At 40.5% G+C, this 24766-nt stretch overlaps 2 protein-coding genes and 1 non-coding gene across 3 annotated transcripts; 2 read left to right on the top strand and 1 right to left on the bottom strand.

Annotated features, from left to right (window-relative positions):
- Positions 1 to 7: 7 nt before the first annotated feature.
- LOC112570889 (fibropellin-1-like) lies at positions 8 to 14572 on the bottom strand. Its single transcript, XM_025249593.1, has 22 exons — positions 13323 to 14572; positions 12290 to 12470; positions 10703 to 10779; positions 10334 to 10522; positions 9820 to 9955; positions 9265 to 9354; positions 8532 to 8648; positions 8263 to 8373; positions 7821 to 8039; positions 7073 to 7414; positions 6118 to 6483; positions 5744 to 5852; positions 5179 to 5411; positions 4740 to 5000; positions 4057 to 4173; positions 3573 to 3689; positions 3263 to 3306; positions 2672 to 2825; positions 1902 to 2036; positions 1495 to 1605; positions 1005 to 1139; positions 8 to 686 (listed from the first exon to the last, which is right to left on the bottom strand). Exons 1-22 carry the CDS (start codon positions 13350 to 13352, stop codon positions 424 to 426), a joined length of 3537 nt encoding a protein of 1178 aa, XP_025105378.1. The 5' UTR covers positions 13353 to 14572; the 3' UTR covers positions 8 to 423.
- A 1161-nt stretch (positions 14573 to 15733) lies between these two features.
- Positions 15734 to 20144, top strand: LOC112570853 (protein cornichon homolog 1-like). Its single transcript, XM_025249519.1, has 5 exons — positions 15734 to 15852; positions 15984 to 16052; positions 16387 to 16499; positions 17323 to 17466; positions 17752 to 20144. The coding sequence occupies exons 1-5, from the start codon at positions 15772 to 15774 to the stop codon at positions 17777 to 17779; spliced, it is 435 nt and encodes a 144-aa protein (XP_025105304.1). The 5' UTR covers positions 15734 to 15771; the 3' UTR covers positions 17780 to 20144.
- A 2557-nt stretch (positions 20145 to 22701) lies between these two features.
- On the top strand, positions 22702 to 22783 carry Trnas-gcu. The gene has a single exon. It is a non-coding gene; the product is annotated as a tRNA-Ser (tRNA).
- The last annotated feature ends 1983 nt before the right edge of the window (positions 22784 to 24766 follow it).

The following is a 24766-nucleotide window of genomic DNA, read 5'->3' as shown; positions in this document are numbered from 1 at the left end:
TTTACAACATGACTTTTATTACATGTGCTATAGCAAGCTCAGTCCTTTAGTGTGCTGCCATAAATATCTGAAGAACACTTTGTAACCAGCAGCTCAGAGAGCCATAAAGTGCAAGTTTTTAAAAAAGAACAAAGGTGTCTAGAAACAAAGAGCAAATCACTACGCTTTCCATTATATTTATAAATATGAGCATGGGAATTTTTTCCTTCATTTCTGCTTTTTTACGCAAGACAGCAGCACAAATAGTGTACTACTTCATGGATGGTTATGTGGGACTGTGCTTCTGCCTATACACCTTTATTCTGCTTGTTGCCTTCTGAAGTGTCAATGTTATAGAAGACTTTATACACCTTCATTTGTTGTTGTTCTCGTTGAGTACATGCTGTTGTTTAAGAGGACTGTACACTGAAATCCACACTTTATTCAGTAGCGCTCAGAAGTGAAAGTAGTTTCATTCCAGTCATAAAATGGACGGTAGAAGTGGCCTCTTAGGGCAAAACAGAAATCACGAGGCTGCCCACGTCGAAACCAAAATCTCACTGCAGATGCAATGAGTATGATGATGCCAAGGCCAATAAGGATTCCTAAGAGGACAGCTAAGAATGTGGCATCAATGCCATATCCACCAGGTAGTATAGCCACCTGAGGTTCCTGTGTAGTAAATGTGGTTACTGTTGTATTGTCCCCTGCAACATAAAATATCCATCAGTTTCCTAAGCAAACATTAACACTGAAAGATTCAAAAAAGAGTAAAATTCAATCTTCTATTTTCTCTTTAAAAATTGTGATTGTTTATAGTTTATTTCAAGTCACAAAGGCATAACAGAATTTGTCTGCAAGCTTCCACTTTTTTTTTTTGTAGGCTGCTAAATATTTTTCTTGTTTTCCTTTTTCATAAGTATAAACATAATCTTGATTACTTCCAATTATTTGGTAATGAAAATAAATGCAAAGGATTTAAAAAGCTGTGCACTTTTAGCTAGACTATAGAGACAGACACCCACCACAAGTTTTGCCATATGTTTTTGGAGGACAATGACAATAGAAGTCATCGATCCAGTCAGTGCATCGTGCACCAGCCTTGCACAACCCTGGCTTGCAGTCATCTATGTTCCTCTCACACTGTGTGCCTGTGAATCCTGCACATGTCAGCAATACTTTATAAAATAAAAAAACACAGGTGTAGAGATCTTTGAATGTTCATATTACAGATACATAGAGTGTTCCTCTCATTTTGTCTTTTTTAGACTTATCCTTCTTTCTGTCTGCACAGCCTTTAAATTAACGCTACAGCTGAATATATTTTAAGTACATACAAATAGGTACCACAGAATAACCTACTTTAAATCAGTAACAGTGGTTTTGGAAAGGTACATATTTGTGTTCTACAGTTTTGTATTTACAGGTTTCCCCATAATCCTCAGAATTACAGGAAGTATAGCCAAAGGTATTCAAGTTGACTGCTGCATGAATACAAAATTTGTTCTTCCTCACCCTTTGCACAGTCACAACGAGTAGTTCCATCTCTGTTTCGCCAACATGCACCACCATTCAAACAGGGGTTGTTGGTGCAGGATATGTACAATGTATCTGGTGATGACACATCTGTAACATTTCCATAGGCAGTTTTTTTCAGAAACACTTTATCTCTTTTTAACCAATTTCTTTTTCATCCATTTGCATTAAAACACAGATGTGCAAAAATACATTCCATTGCTGTTTAACTGTCGATAAAATGTTTGGTATTAGTACTTTTGCTAGTCTTTTTATACTTTAATGGTGATCAGAGAGTATCCGATAATGTCCTTTCAAAAGTTTCGTGTGGTAATATATGTAACAGATACATGTGATGTACTTGCACACTTACTTTTTAAGTGCGTTAAGAAAACAACTACACTTACTGCAGATTTTTCCAGCAGTACCATTAGGACACATGCAGTAGAAGTCGTCCGTCCAGTCAACACAGCGAACATTACCAATGCAAGGGTTAGGATTACAGTTGTCCACGTTCACTTCACAAAAAGATCCTGAAGTACCTGCAGATGACAAGAGACTTTGATGCCATGTGAATACTTGCTAAATATTACAACATTTCAAAAATAAAAAACCCAGGTGAGCATACCCACATTTGCGCCTGTCAGGTGTTGTGGGTTCTGATCTCACCTTTGATATTCCTCCTCTGGATGGTACACATGTTTGTGTATGTCTATGCTATATATGAGAGTGTATGCACATAATTGTAAGGTATAAATGATTCCTGCTTATTGTGTGTGTCCGTGTACAAACTTGATGTATGGGTGTTGTGAGCTCTGTGGGAAAAGACGCTATCAAATGTATCACATGTAAGCAGCAGATCACATGTATTTCTAAGCTGTTATCTTTTGTGACATTTTTGAAGGTAGTTTTTTGGATTGGTGCGTTTAGTTATAACCAAGGCAGTTTTAACTTAGTTATAAGAAAATCACTACTGCAATCTTTATTGCCACTGTTTTACTGTAAAACTGTGAAAAGGTACATTGATCAGCATTTCTAGTGAAAGATGATCATCCCTGATGTCAGAAAATGAGTCTTCACAGTTTCTAAATTTTAATGTTTGAGTATCATCATGTAATATGGTATAAAAAGATGAAGGTGGAGGAGTGGGGCAACACTTAAAGATCTTGTTGTGTACCTTTCATGCAAGCACAGGTGTAACTGTTGACTCCATCAATACACACTCCCAGCTGACGACAGGGGTTGCTGCTGCACTCGTCAATGTTGACCTCACAGTTGCGCCCAGTAAAGCCCAGAGGACACATGCAGATGTAATCCACACCAGACAGCTCCTGCATGCCATATTACTTGGCATGTTAGAATGTAGAAAGCATGTGTGCAAGGCACAGGAATTGAGCAACAGCCATTGCCTATGAGAATTTATGGCAGTTTCATCGATCCCTCTGTCTACAACAGGACAATGTTGGCTCAAGTGCACAGTTTGTCCAAGCTTTTTTTTCATGCTTTTTTCACCCTTTAGTTGTTTTTTGTTTTTTAATTTTTATTTGTCATAACATAGTATCTTTTCATAAAGTAGTCTATCCATGTTTCCACCCACACACCCAACGACAGGTGCCGGTCAAGGGACGACTGACTGAATATATGTTCAGACAAATAACCTCTCTGTGTGCTTATCACACATTTATTGGCATTTTGATAATACCATAAATATTAGTAAATAGTAAAGATATTATATAGGTTAATAGAACTAATTACTGGAATAACTTACTTGACATGTACCACCATTTTTGCATTTGTTGTGACAAAGTTTTTCTGCAATGAAAACATGGCTTTAGTTACAGACTGTACCTATTTATCCATTAACATTTTTTGCAACAGCTCGCTGACACTGCAGAGTAAAACTATTCAATTATTTGGTATTTGGAGTCGAACCTCAACCATCTATTGTCACTGGAAGACCGTCAGAGACATGTACTTCAGTGTAACCATGGAACGCACAATACTCGATAAAGCGACAAAAGAAGTCAAGCTTGCAGGCGAAATCGTGTGGACAATTCGCAGGGAAGAAGAGGACTTACCTTGCTGACATCTGTCTCCCAGAAAGCCCTCCAGACATGAACAGCTGAACACTGCGGGCTCTGGCTGCTCACAGGTGCCGCCATTCTGACAGGGTGACGACGCGCACTCGTCCACATCTACAAGTAAAGGGACAGACTTCATTTCCATTCGCTTTCCTCGGAAGTTTTGGAATGACAATAAATTGTGCCTTTATCCATTTATTGTTTGCATCGTCGCATGGTATCCATGATTGTCAACATTATCATTATCATCCTTCATTTAAGCAGACAGCTCAACTTTCACCCTTATTTTCTGTTACGTAGACTTTGTGCAAGTCCATGTTAAATTAAACTGGAAGCAGAGAGTGGCATCAGTAAAGTATAGCACTCGGTGGGGCAGTGAGGTGTGTGTGTGGGGGGGGACATTCAGTTTCTCTCTGTAGCCGTCAGGGTTTAGTTTATGTGATGAGCGACGTTTGACGTTTGACGCCTGCTAGCCACTCACCCTCTGTGCAGTTTAAGCCCTGCCAGCCCGGTGCGCATGTGCAAGAGTATGTAGCTGGAGGACCCTCGCGACAGGTACCGTTGTTGGCGCACGGTTGTGCAGCACACTCGTTGATATCTGCGACCCAGATCATGAAAACACTTGGCGCACGCAAATCTCAAGTATAGTGATAAAAAAAAAAAAAAATCAGGTACACACTATATCTGAAGCTATAACTGTGTTTTTACAAGAGAAAAATATCGAAGGATATCATTTTATATGTCTGCCTGTATGAACAATACTTTTAAACTCATCAGAAGTTGATTTATTATTGCATCGTCAACAGCTCCCTTGTAAAGAGTGAACAAATTACTTGTACAGAGTGGCGCGTGCCACTGCTCACACGGCTAACATGTCTCCATCATAGCAATCATAAAAATCTGGGTAAAGAATGTGTGTGTGAGAGAGAGAGAGAATGTGTGTGAGAGAGAGAATGTGTGGGTGGGTGTGAACGTGTGTATGTGCGCGCGATTTCATTTCGGCCTACCAAAAGATACACAATGGGATCTTCTAGTTCTAGTTGTTGATACTGCTGGTGATAAGAGCAAGTAACATAAAATCGCTCCCTCCTCTTGACCTTTATTAAAGTTTAAAAGTTATATTATTAAAGTTTGGGCTCATCGTATGTCTACCTACGTACGTACCCACACCGCATGTTGACCCAGTGTAGCCAGCTTCGCACGTGCAGCGGAAGGTCCCCAGGGCAGGCTGCGAACACTGGCCCCCGTTCTTGCATGGCCGGCTCTCGCACTCGTTAATATCCTCCTCACAGCGCAGGCCGGATGTCCCCAGGGGACAGGTGCAACTGTAGCTACCTCCGTCCAGCGTGTTGCACGTGCCACCGTTACGGCAAGGCTGAGAGAGGCAAGGGTCAACCACCGTCTCGCACACTCGGCCACGGAACCCTGCATCCGGGTATTTCATCCCCACCCGAATTTAAAAAAAAAATGTTAGACTGGGCAGCTTTTTGAGGATCAACAGGAAAACTTTAGGGGTGGAGGAAACAGACAAATAAAAACCTCAACCGTATGCGACAGGTGAGAAAAGGACACCAACAGGCTAAAAAACGACATAGACTTTCACCTTGGGTACAGTTGCACTGAAAGATTCCGGGGTACGGTTGGATGCAGATGCCTGCGTTGTGACACGGCCGGCTAGCGCACTCATCTATGTCCTGCTCGCACGTGCTGCCTGCGAAACCGTTTGCGCATGCGCAGGTGTAATTCCCGGGAGGTCCCTGTGAGCACGTGCCGCCGTTCCGACAAGGGTTACTCAAGCATTCATTGATGTCCTCGGCACACTGGGCGCCGGTGAAACTGCAACAGTCAACCAGTGACACTGGTCACACTTGGAAAGACTAGAACTTATCCCCTTAAGACTGATACAACCGACACAAACTGGATTTAAATGAAAAGCCTCATCTGAAGAAAGTCTAAAAACAACAATGCGACAAACCCAGTGCATCAACACCTGGCTTGTCACGGAGTAAATCCTGGGTTATAAAGGCTAACAATGAAGAGTGTTTTCTAACGAAAGACTAAAAATAACACACGACCGATGACACAGTAAATGTCATCCTTTTAAGTGGCTGTTATTGATGATATCGATGACAACGACCGCGATGCGCCTGAGATGTTTGTCGAGTTACCCCTTGAGACATGCGCAGGAGAAGGTGCCTGGGACAGGTTCACTGCACGTGCCTCCGTTTCTGCACGGCTGGGAGGCACACTCACTGATGTCTTCTTCGCAGTTCCGCCCTGGACAGCAAACACAACTTTGAGCGTGAAATGTTGTTGTTCATTTTCTCACAATATCGTTAGCATATTTATTCAACGTTAGTTTTCAATGTTTCCAACATTAATGTGACAAAAGATGCTATTCTTACTTAAGGTTAGTATTCCAATGGACTGTAGTTCATATAGACCAGGACTGTACCCAATGATTATTAGTCCAGTTTTTTGTTGTTGTTGTTGTTTTTTGTGGTTTTTTTTTTTTGACGTCACACACAAGGAAGAACTATACCTCTGAAGCCAGGTGGACAGACGCAGCTGTAGGTGCCTGGTAGCAGCTGGTTGCACTGACCCTTGTTCTGACACGGCGACCTCGCACACAGGTCCAACGCCCCATCGCAGGTGGGCCCGGTGAAGCCCGCGCGGCAGGCGCAGCTGAACGTACCCGCCACCCGACCCTGGGTGCAGGTGCCGCCGTTGGCGCAGGGCTGGGACAGACACTCGTCGATGTCCTCCTGGCAGCGCGGGCCAGTGTACCCCGTGGCGCAGATGCAGCGGTACTTGCCGGGTACGTCCTGCACGCACGTCGCGCGGTTGGCGCATGGGGTGAGGATGGCGCACTCGTCGATGTCCACGTCGCATCTGCCGCCCGAGAAACCTGCACCCACGTTATTTACTTATATATAAATACAACGAACTAGGTTTGATGTGACTGAAATGAAGTACGTCAGGTGAGAGTGCAATTGAGAGAGAATTAGGTGAAAGTGTATTAGTTGGTATGTATTACTGTACGTGAGTGTGTGTACAAGTATTTAGGTATGTGGACTAATAATTCCCATGTATATATTTATATATCCATCCTATACATATCTTTAGAATTTCCTTTCATGTTTTTGAGATAATAACTGAAATGAAGATATGACAGTCTGTGCTCATCTAAGAGAGAAAAAAAAAGAATTTTATATCTTGTCTTAAGATACCCGGTATATCAGTCATCTAACAGTTTGTCTTGATATGTATATTGTCTGCGACATTTAGCAGTTTGATCTTGAGACACGTGTCCAACATTTCATATGTTCTACTATTCTGGTTATCTTATCACCCAAACTCTAAATTAGTGCCCTCCACCCCATCCTCCTCATCTTTATACCTCACAGCAAGAAACTTAAAGCAACATTTTTTTTCTGACACTGAGCAGTGAAAACGGTTTGTGCACCACGTCACCCCTGCCCCCCCGCCGCACTCACCAACGGGGCACTGACAAATGTAAGAGCCCGGGGGGCCGTTGGAGCAAGAGCCTCCATTGAGACAAGGCTGCGACTGGCACTCATCGATGTCCACGTCGCAGTTTTTGCCGGTGTAGCCGGGTCTGCAGTTGCACCTGTAGGCTCCGCGACCCAGCTCTTGGCACGTGCCCCTGACGCAGGGGTTGATGGGTGCGCACGCCAGCACCTCGAACTGACACACGTTGCCCTCGTAGCCCTGAGGGCACTGGCAGGTGAAGCTGGCCGGCCCGTTCTCCTGACACAGTCCGCCATTCTGGCATGGGCGACTGGCGCACTCGTTGACATCAGTCTCGCAGTTCACACCTGGGCAGGTACACGAGCAGTACAACAGGAAGTGGATCATACAGTACTCATACTAACTTTATTGCTTTGTTTGTCACACAAGCACTCAATTTTTTTTTTAATGGTCAGAACTTGGTTGGGGTGGGTGGAAAGGGACGGAAGATGCCAAAGGTCTGTGTTTAATAAGCGACACAGAAAAGCAGTTGTTTAATAAGCTTATTACTTGCATCGTTTTTGTGTGAATCATTGTTTAATCATCATTACAGATTTTGTAATAGTTTATTTCATGTTATCTTATTGTTTACCATATACAGGACCAAGTAAACTTTCTGTTTACTGGCAGAATCGTAGAACAGACCCCGCTATGGTAACAGCGGGCAACGACCTTACATACACTCAGCTACGGAGACGCCGGGTAGAGGCGTACCTGTGAAGCCGGGTGGACAAATACAGATGTACTGTCCGGGTGGCCCTTGTTGACAGGTCCCTTCGTTCTGGCAGGGGCTGAGAGCCAAACACTCGTTGATGTCTGTCTCGCACTGCAGGCCGGCGAAGCCAACGGGACAGGTGCACTCGAAGGTTCCCGGGGGACCCTGACTGCACGTGCCACCGTTCTCACAGGGATTCACCGCGCATTCGTCGACATCTGCAAGTGGAAAACTATAGTCTCATAGATGAACTTCCGCAAGAGCGACGCATCTTTTCTCCATCTTATAACCTCATTAGACAGTTTAAACGCTTGAAATGATTATCTATGTATACTGTGTATAGCCCCATACACTCTGTGCTTAGTTTTTGTCAGTGACGTATTCGTTTAGCGAGTTAGCGACTTGCTTAGTGAGTGTGTGTTGTCTACATCATCATCATACCGATGCTGCAGTAGAGGCCAGTGAAGCCGAAGTCACAAGCACAACGGTAGAAGCCGATGTTGTCAATGCAACGACCGTTGCGACATGGCCCGCTTGCACACTCGTCAATGCCTGCCCACAACAATAATTATGTCTCAGAAGACTGCGACCCTGTGCTTTTCTTGAGCATCATAATTATAGGCATCTTGTATCATCGATCAGTTTTATACATACATAAAGTCACAGATTATGTGTTGTCAAGTAACAACAAAGTGTCAAGACCAACATACCTTTTTCGCAGAAGTCCCCAGTATACCCGGGGTTGCAGCTGCACTGGAATGTGGGTGGTTCTACTGTTAGTAGGAAGCACGTCCCGCCATTTTTACAAGGTGCATCGTTGCATGGATCTGTGAGAGCATGCACTTGAGTAAACTGATATCTCTAATTACAACAAGAGTGAGTGGGGTGGGGGAGGGTGGAAGAATTGGTGTTTTCCGCCGAGCCAGCAACTAAGGCCAGATTATGGTAATACAACTAGTCCTGCATAACAGCTCTGAGTACCTTTTCTAAGACATGAGAAATAGCATAATGTTGTTTATCTTATACAAACAATAACAGAATTTAAAAGTCGTCAGGTCTCTGTGCTGTCTTAACAGGTCACTCCTGGTTAGAATCATTGAAATTCGTTAAATTGTTTCTTTGGTCCTAGGATACCTTTACGTCATACCATTTTATTTGCTTGCTTGAAAAAATGTAAACAAATTATTGCACGAACTTAGCAAGGAAGAAAAAAAAAGCAGGACACCGTTTTATGATCTCTGGTATGTTGGACAGCCAATGAAAAATGGAGCTGTTGATATGAGTTATTACAGCTCCTCCATGTAAATGAAAAGCTTTTGTTAAACGGATTCCGTAGCTGTTCAAACATGCTGATGGACAGAAGGACAACTGTAGTAAGCGTCTTCGCCCAATCATGACTTGTTAAAGAAAGACAAGACTTTGAGTGTATGTGCGAAGACTTACTGACAAAAATGGCGCTTGTGTTAGTCTGTCGCTTCTCCCTGTCAATCCTTTCAAGCCTTCCTGGTTGTAGGGTGTCGTTAGCAACTTTGCCTGCAACCACATGGGTTTTCCACAGAAAATGTCATAATTATTTGTGTCTGAGCCGGGGCACGTGTGCCAAGAGAGGCAACATTGCGTCTGGATTATTGAGACCTTCAGTGATGATGTTAAATGACAGCAAACGACATCACAAGCTGAAAGCTCAAAGATAGGTATAGGGTTCAGAAATAGATTGACGATGTCAGAAAATGAGTGTAATGGTGGATATTTGATGTTTGATGATAATAGTGGACGTTAGCAATGAATGCAAAAGTTTGAAATCATCATGCAGAATAAAAAAAACGCAAGAACAAAAATGTGGTCAACTGAGTCAAAAGTATTGTATAAATAAAAAAAAATATAGTAATGATCGTAGGGTGTCACATTCAAATCCTCAACTTCTAGTCAAGCAATCACTTCTCCGTGTGTGTGTGAGAGAGAGTGAGAGACAGAGAGAAGAGACAAAAAGCAAAGTACCTGATGGTATGTCACACCTGTCCCCCAACCAGCCCTTGTGACACAGCCGGCGGCCTGTCCAGTCGCATGCGTACCTGTCTGTGTCAGTGCAGCGAGTTTCACACCGAGATCCGAAGAAGTCCGTCTGGCACAACACCTACAGACATGACACGTGCATGTGTTGTCTGTGACACTGCGCATGCGCCTCAACTACACACGCCATGAGCTCGTGCACGTAACACAAACTAACACGCGTAATAAACAGCACGTACAACAACGTGACAAACAGTATTTATCATAAAGTAGCAACGAACCTTGCACAATGAGAATTAATGCATCGTCAAAACTTATTCTGAAACACAGATTTCTATTACTGACGCAAATCCTGATTGCAAAAAAATTACTTTCCTATCTCTTTTTTTTCACGCGCGCGCTCATACACATACACACAACTTACACAAAATTACACAAATAGCTATAAAGACCTCTTTCTCCTATGAATTCTCAGGTGAGAACAAACCTAGCCTCCACCAACCTTCACACCGACAGCAGAGCCGTTGTTGCCATCACCTGGGACTGGCAGTTGCAGGGAAAGACGCTGATACCTGTCTCTGTTTCCTTTTACGTTTCCATCCAGTGATGAATGCACGGGCACTGATAAAGGAAAGGCCTTGGCTAGTTCGTCCCCCTTCCAGACGTTTACATCCAAATGTAGTTGCTTCACCTGTCACATTTGTCTTTTACTTAGCTCTCCTTGCGCCACATAAATACTTTTAAATGCTTATATGTTGTTAATGAGTCATTGTAATAGGATTCATTATGAAGTTTATCAGAAAGCAATATGCGGTGTAGTTAAAAGATAAAACCCACAAACCCCCCAAAAACAACAAAAATTATAACTCACTGGTACACGGTGTGGAAACAGAAAGGCAAACACAACATTTCGACTGTGTAAGCTCGAGGTCTCTGAGTGATTTGTTTCTGAAATCAGGAAAAATTGATGTTCTGTGAGCAAGTATTAGATTCAAGCTGCTTGCAACGAGCTAACTTCTTTTTACTCTTTTCAGAAAAAAATTTTGTTTGACCTTTTGGCTCGAACCTTTTACCCTGCTCTCGAAAAATTTCAGGGTGCAGCAGGAGCTAAGGTAAGAAGCTTCTACTTTTCCAATCACTGAATTTGTAGAAACAGACAACTAACAGTTTCGGCATTACTGTATGAAGAATTTTAATAATAATAATACTACTACTACTACTACTACTACTACTACTACTACTACTACTACTACTACTAATAATAATAATAATAATAATAATAATAATAATAAAAAATGCAAGATATGTATAGTGCATACTCACACAAGAAGCATGCTCTTAGCGCTTAAGAACAAGAACGAGACATGGACAACATACGAGGGACAGAAGAACAAGCAACATATGATCTACGGAAGGATAAACAACACTACCGATGATGAATAAGCACAAATACAGAAAACGCAAAGAGAAACCAAGTAACAAGGACTGAGAGTATCGTAATTTTGCAAAAGGAAGACGAGTAGGGAAGTAATAAGGAGGAAAAGGACTGGCATTGTGGGGACTGGTGGAGTAATACTTCAGGAAGAAGTGCGTTTTCAATGCACATTTAAAGAATTCAATAGTAGGTAGGTGGTGAATATGGAAAGGGAGAGAGTTCAGTTTAACCTGAAAAAAACTGAAACATTGAACTGGAAAGAATTGTTGATATTCAAAGGAATACAACTGCAAACTGAAAGTAGTTCAAGAATTCATGGTTAGCACTTCAATGTGCACAACCGTCGTAGTTGAAAAACTGGGGAGAGTGGGATCCAGAAAGATACCGAAGCTACCTGACCTGTGACACACACACACCGCCCTATCGTTCTTTCTCCATGACACTGTATCCTAGTCCCAAGGTCCAGTATGCTGGTCACATATCCTCGCCATTCGACCTTTCCCACGAGGGTCTTTCTTGGGCCACGAGCGGCGAACCCTGGAGCCATGCGTCGCGGGCTGTGTTTGGTCAGGCGTTAGAGTCGCACCTGCCAACTTCGCAGCTTGGCAAGTGAACAGAAACACCCTTAAAACATGTACCTGGCAGCGCGAACATCTCAATAGTCTTTCCTACTTCCGCTTTCCGCTGGGATGGGCAGACAGACAGACGGACAGATGAACAGAAGGACAGACGAACCAGCCGATTCTGTTACAAAATTATCTAAAAGGCACGCAAGTGGGTGTTTGGACGAGGTATAAAAATTATCTTGAAAAGGCAGAAAAAGTCGTTCCTTAACAAAATTGTAAGATAGAATCGTACTTAAATAAATAGGCAAACAGAATTCACCCATCCTCCATTTCTCTCGCACACACCATATTACTCCGATACTGGAATGCAACACCCTACTTTTTGGTGCCTCGATAATAATATTATATACACGACATATAGCCATACGACTCCATAGACTGAGATATGAACACTAACCTTGAAGTAGTGTTCCATTAACACAGACAAGGGATTCTCCACTGTCTCCAGCCTCAGTCGTGTAAGACCGATGCCTGAGTTCCAGGCAGGAGTTGACAGCGAGGTCGGTAATGCTGGTTCCATGTAATATTTGAGTAATGTCCAGCTGTACTATGTAATCCGCATAGATTACAGAAGCAATCTGCTCGAACAGCAAAAGTAGAACAGCTGTAAAATCTATTAGAGAATGCATTATTTGTTTTAAAAATTACAAAAGCAGATGGATTAGCATAAAAGAGTATAAGATAGTATAATTTGTCATCTCGGTGAAAGTAATTTTGCCAGACTTGGTTTTGTCATTGAAGATAGTAAATGCACAGCATCCTACAAATGTTGGATTTGAGGAGAACACTGAAAGCTGTGATTGATGGATTTTGAAATGTGTTGGTCTTGATTTATAGATGTTCAGGGTGGGCCAGTAGAAGATGGACACCTTTAAAGTGGTCCTCCCTTTCTTGTAAAATTGTCTGTATGCAGACATTTTAATATGAAGTTTAATGCGAAAAAATGTCTGAACAGAATTATGCCTTTTCGTTCTTTGTGTAGACATATATTCAGATTGACAGATCGAAAGATAGGCACAAAGTCAAACTTCATTAAGAACAAGGCGCCAAGGTAATCCTGGAAACGCGTTTATGCGCGAGATGAACAGCGCTCTTCTCTCTCTCTCATTCACACACACAGAGTTGCACACGAAAGAAATTGGTCATGTTCAAAGAGCAAAACTCTGTGCTATAATTTTTCTTTGAAAATATATATCAAAATATCCTAAAATCCCCCCACCTCATAAAAAAAGCCACGCCATTGTCACCAGTTGCAAATATCACCGAAAGTTATAACTTTAAATTGTTAAAATCGATTTAGAAATCATTAAACAGTCAATTATTTATCAGTGTCATCAATACAATTCCAAAGTTATGCGCTTATCGAAAGGTCAAAATAATTTTTAAAAATTTTTTTAAAAATAATAAAGTAATGAAATTGTAACACTTACCTGTAAAAGTATCAAAGTTATGTAACACATTTTATTCTAATAAGAGTAAATCACTTTTCGTCGCTCAGGTACTATACAAAGGAAAGCAAAAAGCCCCCCTCACATTGTCATACGTCTTCGCTCGCACCAGAACGCGTGCGGCGTGGTGCGACACGGCAAACAGACCCTTGACGCTATCCTACTTCATCAGCTTCTCACGCTGCAGCCCACAGTTAGGGCAGTAGTTGCTGGAGGTGTCTTGGTCAACAACGACCGCAGTTTGGAGACCTTACAGTGAGAAGGAGGGGAGGGAGATAGGGGGGAGCTGGGTGCGGATGACGGCCGGTGAGAGCAGCAGGACTGCACAGGGGAAACGCGCGGCGCAATTTTCGCTGGAATTTGCACGCGGCTTGTTTTAGGATCGCATCTAACCCTAGCCACCCTCAGAACAAACAAGCGGCGAAATTAAGCCCAGCCTGCTTTTCTCTTGCTGCAAGGCATATCCGTTTGCTCATGGGACAGGTAAGGGGGACAACATGTTCCACCAACGACCAACGCCGAAAAGGGCATGGCCAGGCACTCGATGACGTCACATTGCACGTGTCATCCGAGGGTTGCTGCTGAGGTGCCGGTGACTAGTGTCCGTTCGATGAAAGGGCTCCGCGAAACTTAGCAGGTAAATAGCACGATTTAGTTAGTTCCCAGCGTAGGTTCCGAAGGTTTTCAAGTCACGCGTAGGCACGCGCTAGCAACCACAAGTGCTTGTCCTCTGTCCTGGGCGATGCTCGACGGAAGGACAGGGTGTTGTGACCATGGAAACAGCACTGGACACCTGGTAGTCAACATCTGTCGCAACTTCTAAATAATACGAAGTAGTGCTCTTCGGTTTCTAGGGGGATAAAAATGCACGGGAAATATGTACACCTTGATGTGTGTTTCTATGTTGTCCAACGGGAACATTGTGTACTCGGAGTTTGTCAACCACTCTTGTCAACTCGAGTCTCAGAGGAGTCAAACACGGGACACTCATTCTCTTCAGATGTAACTGCTGGGTCTTTGGGTGATTAGCCCTACAGCGTCTTAGGCTGATATGACAGAGCTCTGAGACACAATTTAATTAGATTGCCTCCTTAATTGTTTAAAAAGCGTTCTGATGCACGATATCGAAAGACACTTTCAAATGTGTCTGCAATTCTATGTGATGATAGGCATATCTTGTAAGGAGAGTTCTGTCAACTTTCGTCGGGCCGCCGATTTCGTTTACCTGCATGCAGGACCAACAGACTGAGACTGCCTTTCATTATTTCGACCGTGCGACTTCTAAACGCTATTGTATGCGAATGAATGAAGATCGTATGGTAGTTTAACTCATGAATGTATGGTGGGTCTGTTTGGTGGATCACGTATGTGTTTGGTATTGTTCATTGTTGTGCTTCCGTATAGAGCTGCTTCTAACTGCCCTCTGGGATAAAAAAATAAACTCGTATCTATGTATCTGACCTTACTTTCAATGGACTGCTTCCTTAAATGTTTAAAAAAATTGTCGAGACTAAGGTTTCTGACAGATGTAGAAAGTCTATTTTGCAGACCTTTGTAATTTGTAATATTTGAGGGTTAAGGAATTCTTGCAGGGCGATTACGATTTTTTTTAATAACTGCAGGATATTTCGACCAATATCACGTACTGTTCGTGCTGGACACCGAGTATTATTGTAAATAAAATCGCCAGCTAATATTGTCTAGTTGTATTTTTTTAACAGAAAGACTGCATATGGACCCATTTCTGTGATCGTACAACGCAAACGCTGTAGTCTCACCACAACGATTACAAAAATTCGTCCATATATAAAGAATGTTAACATTATCATAGTGCTCACACTATACACAGCCATCACCCGTTATCATTTAACTGATGTTCACGACATCACAGAAGCTGTGATCTATACACTGGCAATCAGTGATCTGTGTCGCGTTTAAAGGAAAGATGATCGAGTGGGTTCCGGGTGTCACGTGCCATTGCGTGGTTTGTGTTCATGAACAGGTACAGAGAGAGAGAGATCAACTTCTAAAGAATGAATGTAGAGCTGTAGTTGGGCACACTCATTGGACGCATGTACAGTCAAGGACATGGGTATGATGTGAGATGAGCATGAATTCTTTTTTTTCTAGGGTAAGGGATCGAGGGACTGGTGCGAGGGGCATTTCCCTTTCTCTACAGCTACAAAAAAAAACCCATCAACGCACATAGCTTCGCACGTTTTAAGCATTGTACGACCGTACGTATGGTGTGGACACACACGCATCACAGAGTCCGACCGTACTAAATACTTCATCACTCATCAACCGTTGAGCCCAGTCAGCTACATCTCATATACTGTAGCAGCAACTTCGTGAGAACAATCATGATAGAGTGCTCAAGGGAAAATACTCGTGAGAACTGCAACGCATTATCTTCCCCCGACCAAACAACATGGCGTTCACTTTTGCGGCGTTTTGCTACATCGTTGCACTTGTCTTATCAGCTGTTCTTATTTTCTTTGCAATTTTTCACGTATGTCACCTATATATACTTGAATCTCAACTAGAAAATATTATATGTCTGCTTTGTCTTCTGCTTTCTTCTTGTATATTAATTTCAGAAAGAATGACACACCTGTCAATGATAAATAATTTTGTTCTCAGATCATTGCATTCGATGAGCTGAAAACAGACTATAAGAATCCTATTGATCAGTGCTCAAGCTTAAATCCGGTAAGTGTTAACGAGCAAAGAAATCTTGAATTATGTTACATTTGCTACTAATAGAATACAACTAAAAGTTTTAAAAAATACACCTAACTTGTAATATTTATTAGTTCTTGAAAAAGAATTGTCATTATCCAGCAGTCATTTATATTTTGTCAAATATATCATACCTTTCATGCCGTTCTAAGTCTTGGGGGAAATATGAAACTAAGGCAGTAAGACTAATAAATTTCAGTGTAATTATATTTTTTATGTGTCTGCGTGGGAATGAACATAGCTTTCAAGAGAATATGAAAAATATATTAATATGGTCAAAAGCATGAAATTCTAATAATTTCAGCTGGTGCTTCCTGAGTATGTACTCCACATATCCTTTACCTTGCTGTTCCTCTTCGCTCTTCAATTTGGCTCATTTCTTTGGAATTTGCCACTGGTTGTTTATCACATAAGAAGGTACTGACCAATCAAGAAATTATTTGTTTGTCAATAGCATGTTCACTTGCTCTGAACTAAATTTGCAGAAAATGAAAATTACACTGACCATTAAACAGTACTTTTTTTCAAAAGGATATATGTGTAACATTTGTAATAATTAATAAGTGTGAAATGCTTAAAGGAAGATAGCACTTAGTGTTAGTTTTTGCATACAGTGTACTTCTTATCCTGTGAGGATCTGCAGATGGTGACAAGTTTTTTTTTTCCTCAAATGGTCAGTATACCAACCAAGTTATACTTGTCTCTGTGACATTGAGAATTGTGGGTTTCAGATCTCACATCTGACAATCGGCATGCAAAAGTCATCTCTGTATGTGGTACTTTTTCTGTGAGCTGTGGATAAACTTTCTCTAGAAGATCAAAATGGGGATGGGATGCTGTGATTTGTTCACTTATAATTTCTACTAAGTTATTAGGAACATTCAAAATTAGTCTTAAGATTATTTTATTTCAAAACCGATTAATGCTTGTGATGATTATGAACAAGAAAGGGAGGAAATTTGACTTATGGGGGCCAGCAGAAGACTGCAAGACATGCTAGACAGAAATGATGGGGCAGGGGATAGAGTTATCATGTGCCATCACTTTATCTGCTTTGCCCAGTCAATACCCTAATCATAACCATAACCCTAATCCCATTGTCATTGACTTTCATAGCATTACCCAGTAATTTCCCCTAGGCTTTAAAGTCAGCTTTCACACAGGTTGAATGGACCCTCCATTGTTCTTCTTGATAAAATCAATTTGTTCCTAAGATGTTGACTCTATTACTGTTGTCTAGGTATATGCACAGGCCAGTCATGAGTTGCCCAGGTCTGTATGATCCAACCACCATAATGAATGCAGAAGAGCTAAACAGGGCTCAGAAAGAGGGATGGATCAAGCTTGGCTTCTATCTGATCTCTTTCTTTTATTATTTATACAGGTAGGCAGCAGTATTCATCAGTTTGCAGCATAAGTTGTTACTAGACAAATATAAATATTATTAATAGTATATAAAACTGTAAACGTTTAACTATATTGCTTCAGCAGATATAATTTTTTAGTAGCTACATATTTATCCTTTCTGTTTTCTGCAGCCTTAAAAGGATTTATTATTGCTGTAAATTTTTGAGGAATTTGCCTCTGTTACATACTCAGTGTAAGATTGTGTGTACCAGGCATTGTAAGAAGCTGTAGAGTAATTATGCTACATTTCTTCTCTCTCCAGTATGATATACGTGCTGGTGTCTTCATGAAGAGTATATGATGTCAGTATTGCATCTAACTCTGTACAAACACTGCATCAAATTTGCATAGAGTCGAGCATTGGGTGAGATGTGTCATCTGCTACAGCTGCCTTCTAGTTCCACATGCATTTCAGAACAAGCTGCTTTGAAATAGATGATCTCTACAATGATTGCTACAATTAACTGTGGTTCAAATGCATGGCCCTGACAGAAATATTACACATTTTCCCCTCACATGCAGATTTCATATGGCAGTCAAAGTTGTGTTATTACATTAATTCGAGCAACATATTTTAATTTTAGACTTTCAACATGTAGCAATAGCTTGACTGATTTTGTGTATGAATGAATTGTCCCTAATTGATGAAATCTTAAGTGTACTCGTTGGGAAAGAATGATTTTTGGATATTTTTTAATTATTATGTTTTTGAGTGAGAATTAGTCATGTTTCTGTGGTGCTTTCATATAATTACACAGTAATCATGTATATTTGTACCCTAGCCAAAATGGATCCAGTTTTCATTTAAGTTTATTATGGGTCACATTAGTTTAAGTTGGTGGTTCTCAAAGTGGGCCGCATGCATGAGTCAGGTGGTCTGCAGTTGACAGACATCATATGTCAGCAGTGATACGCTAATTAGTCCAGCATTGATTTCACAAGAGTTTTAGTTTTATCGATGCCCAACTGCTCGTTCACATAAAACACTTGCTTACCAACTAAGTCTTTATGTCGTGGCATGAGTATCATGTCATTTAATTGCATCATCCATTACCCCTTAGTAATGCAGTGCACTCACTTGTTTTTAATTTTTATGTGTTTTTTGTGAAGTAATTTTATGTAAACTTATTACTATACTACTGTCACAAAAGTACATTTAGTTTTGAATTGTAATCAAACAGTTTAAAATTTAAATTCACAGTACAGAGTGATTTTAAGCCTTGGTGGTCTATTTTTTACTTTAGTAAAGTGGTCCATGGTCCGAAGTACTTTGAGAACCACTGGTTTAATGATGAGAGAAAGATCACTATATCTTCAATCACAAATATTAGAGAAAATATTGTTACTATTTACTACTTAATATCTAGGGGAATGTAGTAAACAATGGTGGGTATTTTTTTTTGCTGTTTTAGAGAAAACACATGAGTACTACTATAAAGCCTCCAATCGCATGTGATACAATTATTCTGCAGTTTTTATTTCTTAAAAGGACTTTTTATGAGTTGTATTAGGAACATCCTTTGAATTTCTTCATTATTTATGAACTCTTTACTAAGTTTTATGCTCATCCACTGAGTAAATGTGGTTTTCCAACAATACCTGTTTCATTCAACTGTGAAGTCTGACCTGAGTAAACACAAGTTTAAGTTTAACGTTGCTGGCAAGTTAACAGAAAATAGTATTGTCCTTAATTGTTACAAAATGTGTAGTGAATTTTTTAATTTTCTTTTTTTAGAAAAGCGAGTTGATCAGAATTTGTACTTTGGTCAGCATTGAAGATCATGACCATTTGCAAACTCTTTGTAAATCTTCCATTGCATAATCAGTCTGCTGACATTGACCTTGAGATGCCACTGGACATTAGATCTTGACCTTTTTCCAAAGCCCAGTAAACTGGATACAAACCTAAGAACTGCTTAAGAAAGCATACAGCCTGCAGGAAAGATAGAAAAATAACATTTAAACCGAAGCAGTTTCTACTCCTTAACAGTTTTTCATACATATACAGATATGTAGCATGAGAGTCTACTAGTACTAAATGAAGTGTAAGACTAAATAGAGAGTGTGAAAATATATAAATAATAAATAAATGGCACATTTGTATAGCTGTCTCTTATGAATTCAAAGAATAATTGATTTTCCAGAAATGAATTAATATAATGGCACATAATAAATTAATATAATCAGCTTAGCCATAGGTCCATTGCATTAAGGGTTTATCAGAACTGAACCCAGAGCACAAACTCAAAGCAGTGAGTATATTCGTAAACCTTACTACTTATTGTTATTTTGGAAAACATGTATTGATTTCTTCAATAAATGTCTTTCTGAAAAGTGTACCTGTATTCAACAATACACTGGACATCGTGAAATTAAGTTGTCAAAGCCAACCATTCCCAAAAGGAGACCTATGAGAATATAGAGATTTGGTTTATTGTATTGATGTTTACTCCAGTGACTCCAGAGCTTTCATTTTTTTCCTGGGCGCAAATGAAACTAAAATTGGGTTGTTTTCTCATAATTTTGAAAATTAGTATCTTGCAATTGGCGAAAAGTACGTATTCAGGTTTTATAGCAATGAACAAGTTTTAATTTCTTATTTTGAAAGTCTGTTTATGTTGTGCATGACGTGAAAATAAAGGAAGTTAAACTTAACTGGAAATTTCGTTTGTTATTTTTCCCCCATAACATTAAAAGCGAAGATCGTAAATACAAAGGTCGTTCGTGGCCGAATTCCTATAAAGTTTATGAGTAGCGGGGAGCCCCAGCCCCCCTAGAGGTGCGTGTGACCGACGGCCTGTGCAAAGGAGATACTGCTGTACGTACAGCTGCCTGAAAAATAATCCAGGAGTCTATAATGTTTAACTGTGCGGGTAAAATAATATAAAAGTGGCTTGTCTAAAAAAATTACCCGAAATGTATTATTAACCGTAGTTTGAGGCTGGAAGGTTTAGGTGAAATTTGTCTCTTTTTTCCCACCCATCTAACCTTCTTGTTCATGCGCACGCACACACAGACTTACAGACAAATTGTGTGGGTTGCAAAAGGAGCTCTAACATTATATTTCATCGCAATAAACAAGCAAGCACGCAGAGAACAAAGGACAAAGTTCTTCAGCAGATCCACTTGAGCAAATCATTTTGTCTCAAAGCATATTTGATACATGTCCCACTGATACCACGCACTCTACAGTTAGTGTGTAGAGAAACTCAACTATTAGCTAAGTCCTTCTTTACTCACTGGACAGCTGTATAAAAGCCCCTGAATTGTTCTGTTTTTTGATAGCTAGTTGTTATAGTGATAATAACGTATATCTTGATGGTATCACTCTATCCCATAATTAATCTGCTCAAGCACCGCTTTTATCTGTTTTCGTGCATTATTACTTGATGGAGTGCTCTAGCATAAGCTTATTCAACATTCAACAAGACTAAACTAGCAGTTAAAGAAGGTCAAACCGTCTAAAGACAAAGGCATTACAGATATAACAATTCGTCTGTACCTATTCAGCTACCCGGGAGCTATTTTTGATTGCCAGCTCAAATGGAATTTAAATACCGAGCACATTGTTAAACGTGGCCAACAAAGAATGTACCTTCTGCGTAAGCTCAATAGTTTTTAAGTTAGTTAAGCGCTCGTAGGCCGCTTCTACCAGTTGTTTATTGAGAGTCGTTTATCTTTTTCATTTGTATGCTGATTTCGCAATCTCTCTGTCCATGATAGGAGCAGTCTGAACAGCATTGTCCACATCTGTTCTAAGATAATTGGTGTCGGACAGAGGGATTTAGTTTCTTTTTGTTATCAACAAACAGGAAAGCTTCACGCATTTTGTCTGTACACGAACATGTACTAATGAGAGAATTTATACTATTAAGCTCAGGTAAACGCTAGTCCATGCCAAAATGCAAAAGTAACAGACACCTGAAATCGTTTGTGCTATCTGTGGTCCAGCTGCTCAACCTCAGATGAAGTGTCAGTGCTGTGTGTGTGTGTGTGATGTAGATGCACACATGATTATTCTTGATGCAAGTTGTTTGTTTTATAGTATATATATAATTTGTATTCCTTTCACTGTAATCTTAACGCTACACCTTGCAGTGAACGTGTTCTACTTTAACTTACTGTAACTAGAGCACCTTTCTTATGTTTAAATTGCCCACTGGGACCAACAAAAAAAATTTTTCGTAATATTTTCACTATAGATGTATTTTTCAATTATTTCTTGTATTTTGAAGTCTGCCTAATTTTTTCGGATTCTAATTAATTTTAATTTTACTTTTTTGTGGCTCGATGGTTTTTTCCCACGTTCTTCTGTATTTTGTTGTTGTTGTTGTTGTTGTTGTTGTTGTTGTTGTTTCTTTCCTTGTGGTACTGCTAAAGAGTGCACATGCATGGTAACTGCACTCTTTTACATTTAATCGCTTTATACGAATTGTTATTAATTATTACAGTGGTACGTTCAGGGCAGTGGCGTTTCAGAATTGATGCTTGACTTTGGGGGAGCACTAAACGCGATCCATGCTGACAGCAAACGACGTTCACATTTTTGCTTCCTCAATATATCTATATATCTATTGAGGGGGCGTCTTCCCACACCCCTACCTGCAGTTGACTGCATGGGAAATTGATCGGTTGACAGAGCTACCGTGACGTTCGGGTGTGATGAATTCATTTATGTTTGTGTATGTGTGTTCTCAGGGTGTAGACATTTAAAAGATTTTTGTTTGTCTGTTTTTGAAAAGGCCATAAGCTCCCATTTCAGGGAGAAAGGTATGTCCGTCATAAACACGTCAGACGAGATCGAGATATGCAATTCATGCTGGAGTTGCAGACAGGGCATTATACAACGAAATACAGCCAGCCGCATACGTGTGCTGTTACAGGACTGTGTTAAAAAATTCTATCAGCAGAATATACCACATTAGTTTTCCTTACAACCTAAAAAAAAAAAAAATTGACAAATTTCATTGACGTCTAGAGAAAAAAAAATGTTTGCTTGGACTTGCTTAATGTTCTGCTGAACCAACGGATTTTAAGAACAGAGGATATTATTTACATTACTTTATGCTAACTGTTAAATCGCAGTCATGCTACACCGAAACTAAATACCAGTTTAGTCGCCAATACTCAAAGACAATCCTCTTCAAAGGGCTTTTTGTTTTTCAAATTAGAGTTTGCTTTATAGGCGCTTTTGAACAAGCGGGTGGCAGATGACGAGGTGGCCGAGTGGTTAAGGCGATGGACTGCTAATCCATTGGGGTCTCCCCGCGTGGGTTCGAATCCCATCCTCGTCGAGTGCATTTTTTGTTACATTTTTGTTTTAATCAGGTCAAGTGCGCAAACTGTTTTAGAGTTGTATACACCCACTTCACACTCCAACGTGACTCACCCAGTCGTCAGTGTTAATGTTTTCCCCAAAGTAATGAATCCAATTTCCCGACACTGCTATTGTTATCGGCTAGAAGATGTGCATTTTGAAGACCTGCTGCAGATAAGGCCAATGTCTCATTAGGTTTTTTTTCCCCTCAGGTACCCCTTAGTCACTATATTGTTATAAGATTTTGAACAAAGACCCTTCGGCAGTAACTGTCTTAGCAGTACGCGGGGCCCAAGGGGCAGACAGCCGCAATATTTCTAAGAGAATGCAATGTGTAGTAGATATGGCCAAAGTACCAAAATATATCACCAGTGCCGCTAATGTTTGATTATTTTGATTTTTACTCATTATTAGATAAACTGCTGACATTCAACTGTCGGACGACTGCACATTATATCGTGTGTTACTAACTTTAGCTTCAAGAATTCTTTACAAAGTATATAGCGATCACTCTCTGACCATTCGGGGAGAACGCGTTATGCATGTACCATACTCCGATCGAACTTATTATGGTAATGAGGATCTTGAAACAGCGAGGTCGCCTTCTGAAAACATATTTTCACTAGTAAACCAGTCACGCATAGTTCGCAGCCGGACTTTTTATGCTTCAGTGGTTTGTTTTCTGTGTATTGCACATTATTTCTGGCGTCTACCTGAGTGTTATGGACTGAATTGGAATGCATTGCTTTAACTTTCGGAAACCAGACGAGGGAAGTCGTGTCGGTTAAAAAACAACAACAACAAACAGCACAAAACAACAACAACAAAACAAACAAACAAGATAACATACCGAACAGAAAATAATTAACAGATACGGTAAAGGAACTGATGTTTTCTCCTCGGTGCTCAATGATTTTTTAGGAAATGTTCTGGTCTGTTTGCCCTCGCTAGATACAGATCATAAATACCGACACTGCGTTGTTTACGATGCACGCATATTAATCCATACTCCTGACCCAAATGTCTCTACCTGACCTGTCGCGCGATGAGAGAAATGACAGGTGACGGATCCACTGGCTGCTTTTCCATAGACAGCGCTGAAATCTACATCATGCAGCATAAGAGATAAAAAAAAAACAAACCCTCGAGGCACATACTTTTTAAACTTTAAATTGTTCATTAGCATCTACGCATTTTATAACAGGAAAACAAGCCAAGCAACATAGAAAAACACTTTTAGCTAGTCTGAATGGTAAATATTTACGAGAGAAATGCAAAAAGAGCATCCGCTTGTCAGTCTCCTCATTAGATTCTAGCTCTTTCCTTTCTTTCTATCCGTTTGTGTGTGTGGACCATTTCAAGCAAAAAAAAAAAAGGGGGGGGGATTGTAGAAAAGTTTACAACCCTTACTCTTCGTCAGTCTTTTCGCAAACATTGTCATTACAAGCATCAAGATGGACTTCACGGTCCTGAACTGGCTTTTTTCTTTTTTATCATAATTTCTGCTCGATGTTGAACTATATGTACTTTACCAAACTATGCAGCATCGAGCCTTCAAAGTTTTCACGCCCAGCAACACGATTGAAATTCCACGTTCGGGACATATAACTTTTACTACCTCGTGCTGGCTCTTTCGTGACAGTCCACAACATCAGTCGTTGCTGGTTACGTCAGAGCTGTGCATGGAACGTAGATGTCCACACGTGCTGGCGAGAAAGAAAGAAATGAAAAAAGTCGGAGAAAGAAATTTATTTACAGAGATGACCAGATGAGCTTGGGATAGCCATCTCCCAAATAAAAGAAAGTATACTAAACAATAAGATGACGAAACTAGCAAGAAAGTCAAATGTATACGTTTGTGCGTACATGTGTGTAAAAGTATTCTCGGGAATAGCTTTATTTCTCAGTAAGTGGGTGCCTGTGCGCTTTCACCACCGAGGTGGTACCAGCGTCATCAATA

Source organism: Pomacea canaliculata, linkage group LG8, assembly GCF_003073045.1.
Source record: "Pomacea canaliculata isolate SZHN2017 linkage group LG8, ASM307304v1, whole genome shotgun sequence".
Lineage (NCBI taxonomy): Eukaryota > Metazoa > Mollusca > Gastropoda > Architaenioglossa > Ampullariidae > Pomacea > Pomacea canaliculata.
This window is presented reverse-complemented; position numbering and strand designations above follow the sequence as displayed.

What these genes read in the sequence shown, in the direction of transcription:
- LOC112570889 (XM_025249593.1), bottom strand. Translation starts at nt 13,352, where the DNA reads ATGTGTTACATAACTTTGATACTTTTACAG. An exon ending in GGGCTTAAACTGCACAGAGG is followed by an intron (nt 3,690 to 4,056) that starts GTGAGTGGCTAG and finishes CTTTACTTGTAG; the next exon opens with ATGTGGACGAGTGCGCGTCG. An exon ending in TACTGCTGGAAAAATCTGCA is followed by an intron (nt 1,606 to 1,901) that starts GTAAGTGTAGTT and finishes GAAATGTTACAG; the next exon opens with ATGTGTCATCACCAGATACA.
- LOC112570853 (XM_025249519.1), top strand. Translation starts at nt 15,772, where the DNA reads ATGGCGTTCACTTTTGCGGCGTTTTGCTACATCGTTGCACTTGTCTTA. An exon ending in TTTTCTTTGCAATTTTTCAC is followed by an intron (nt 15,853 to 15,983) that starts GTATGTCACCTA and finishes TTTTGTTCTCAG; the next exon opens with ATCATTGCATTCGATGAGCT. An exon ending in AGTGCTCAAGCTTAAATCCG is followed by an intron (nt 16,053 to 16,386) that starts GTAAGTGTTAAC and finishes TAATAATTTCAG; the next exon opens with CTGGTGCTTCCTGAGTATGT.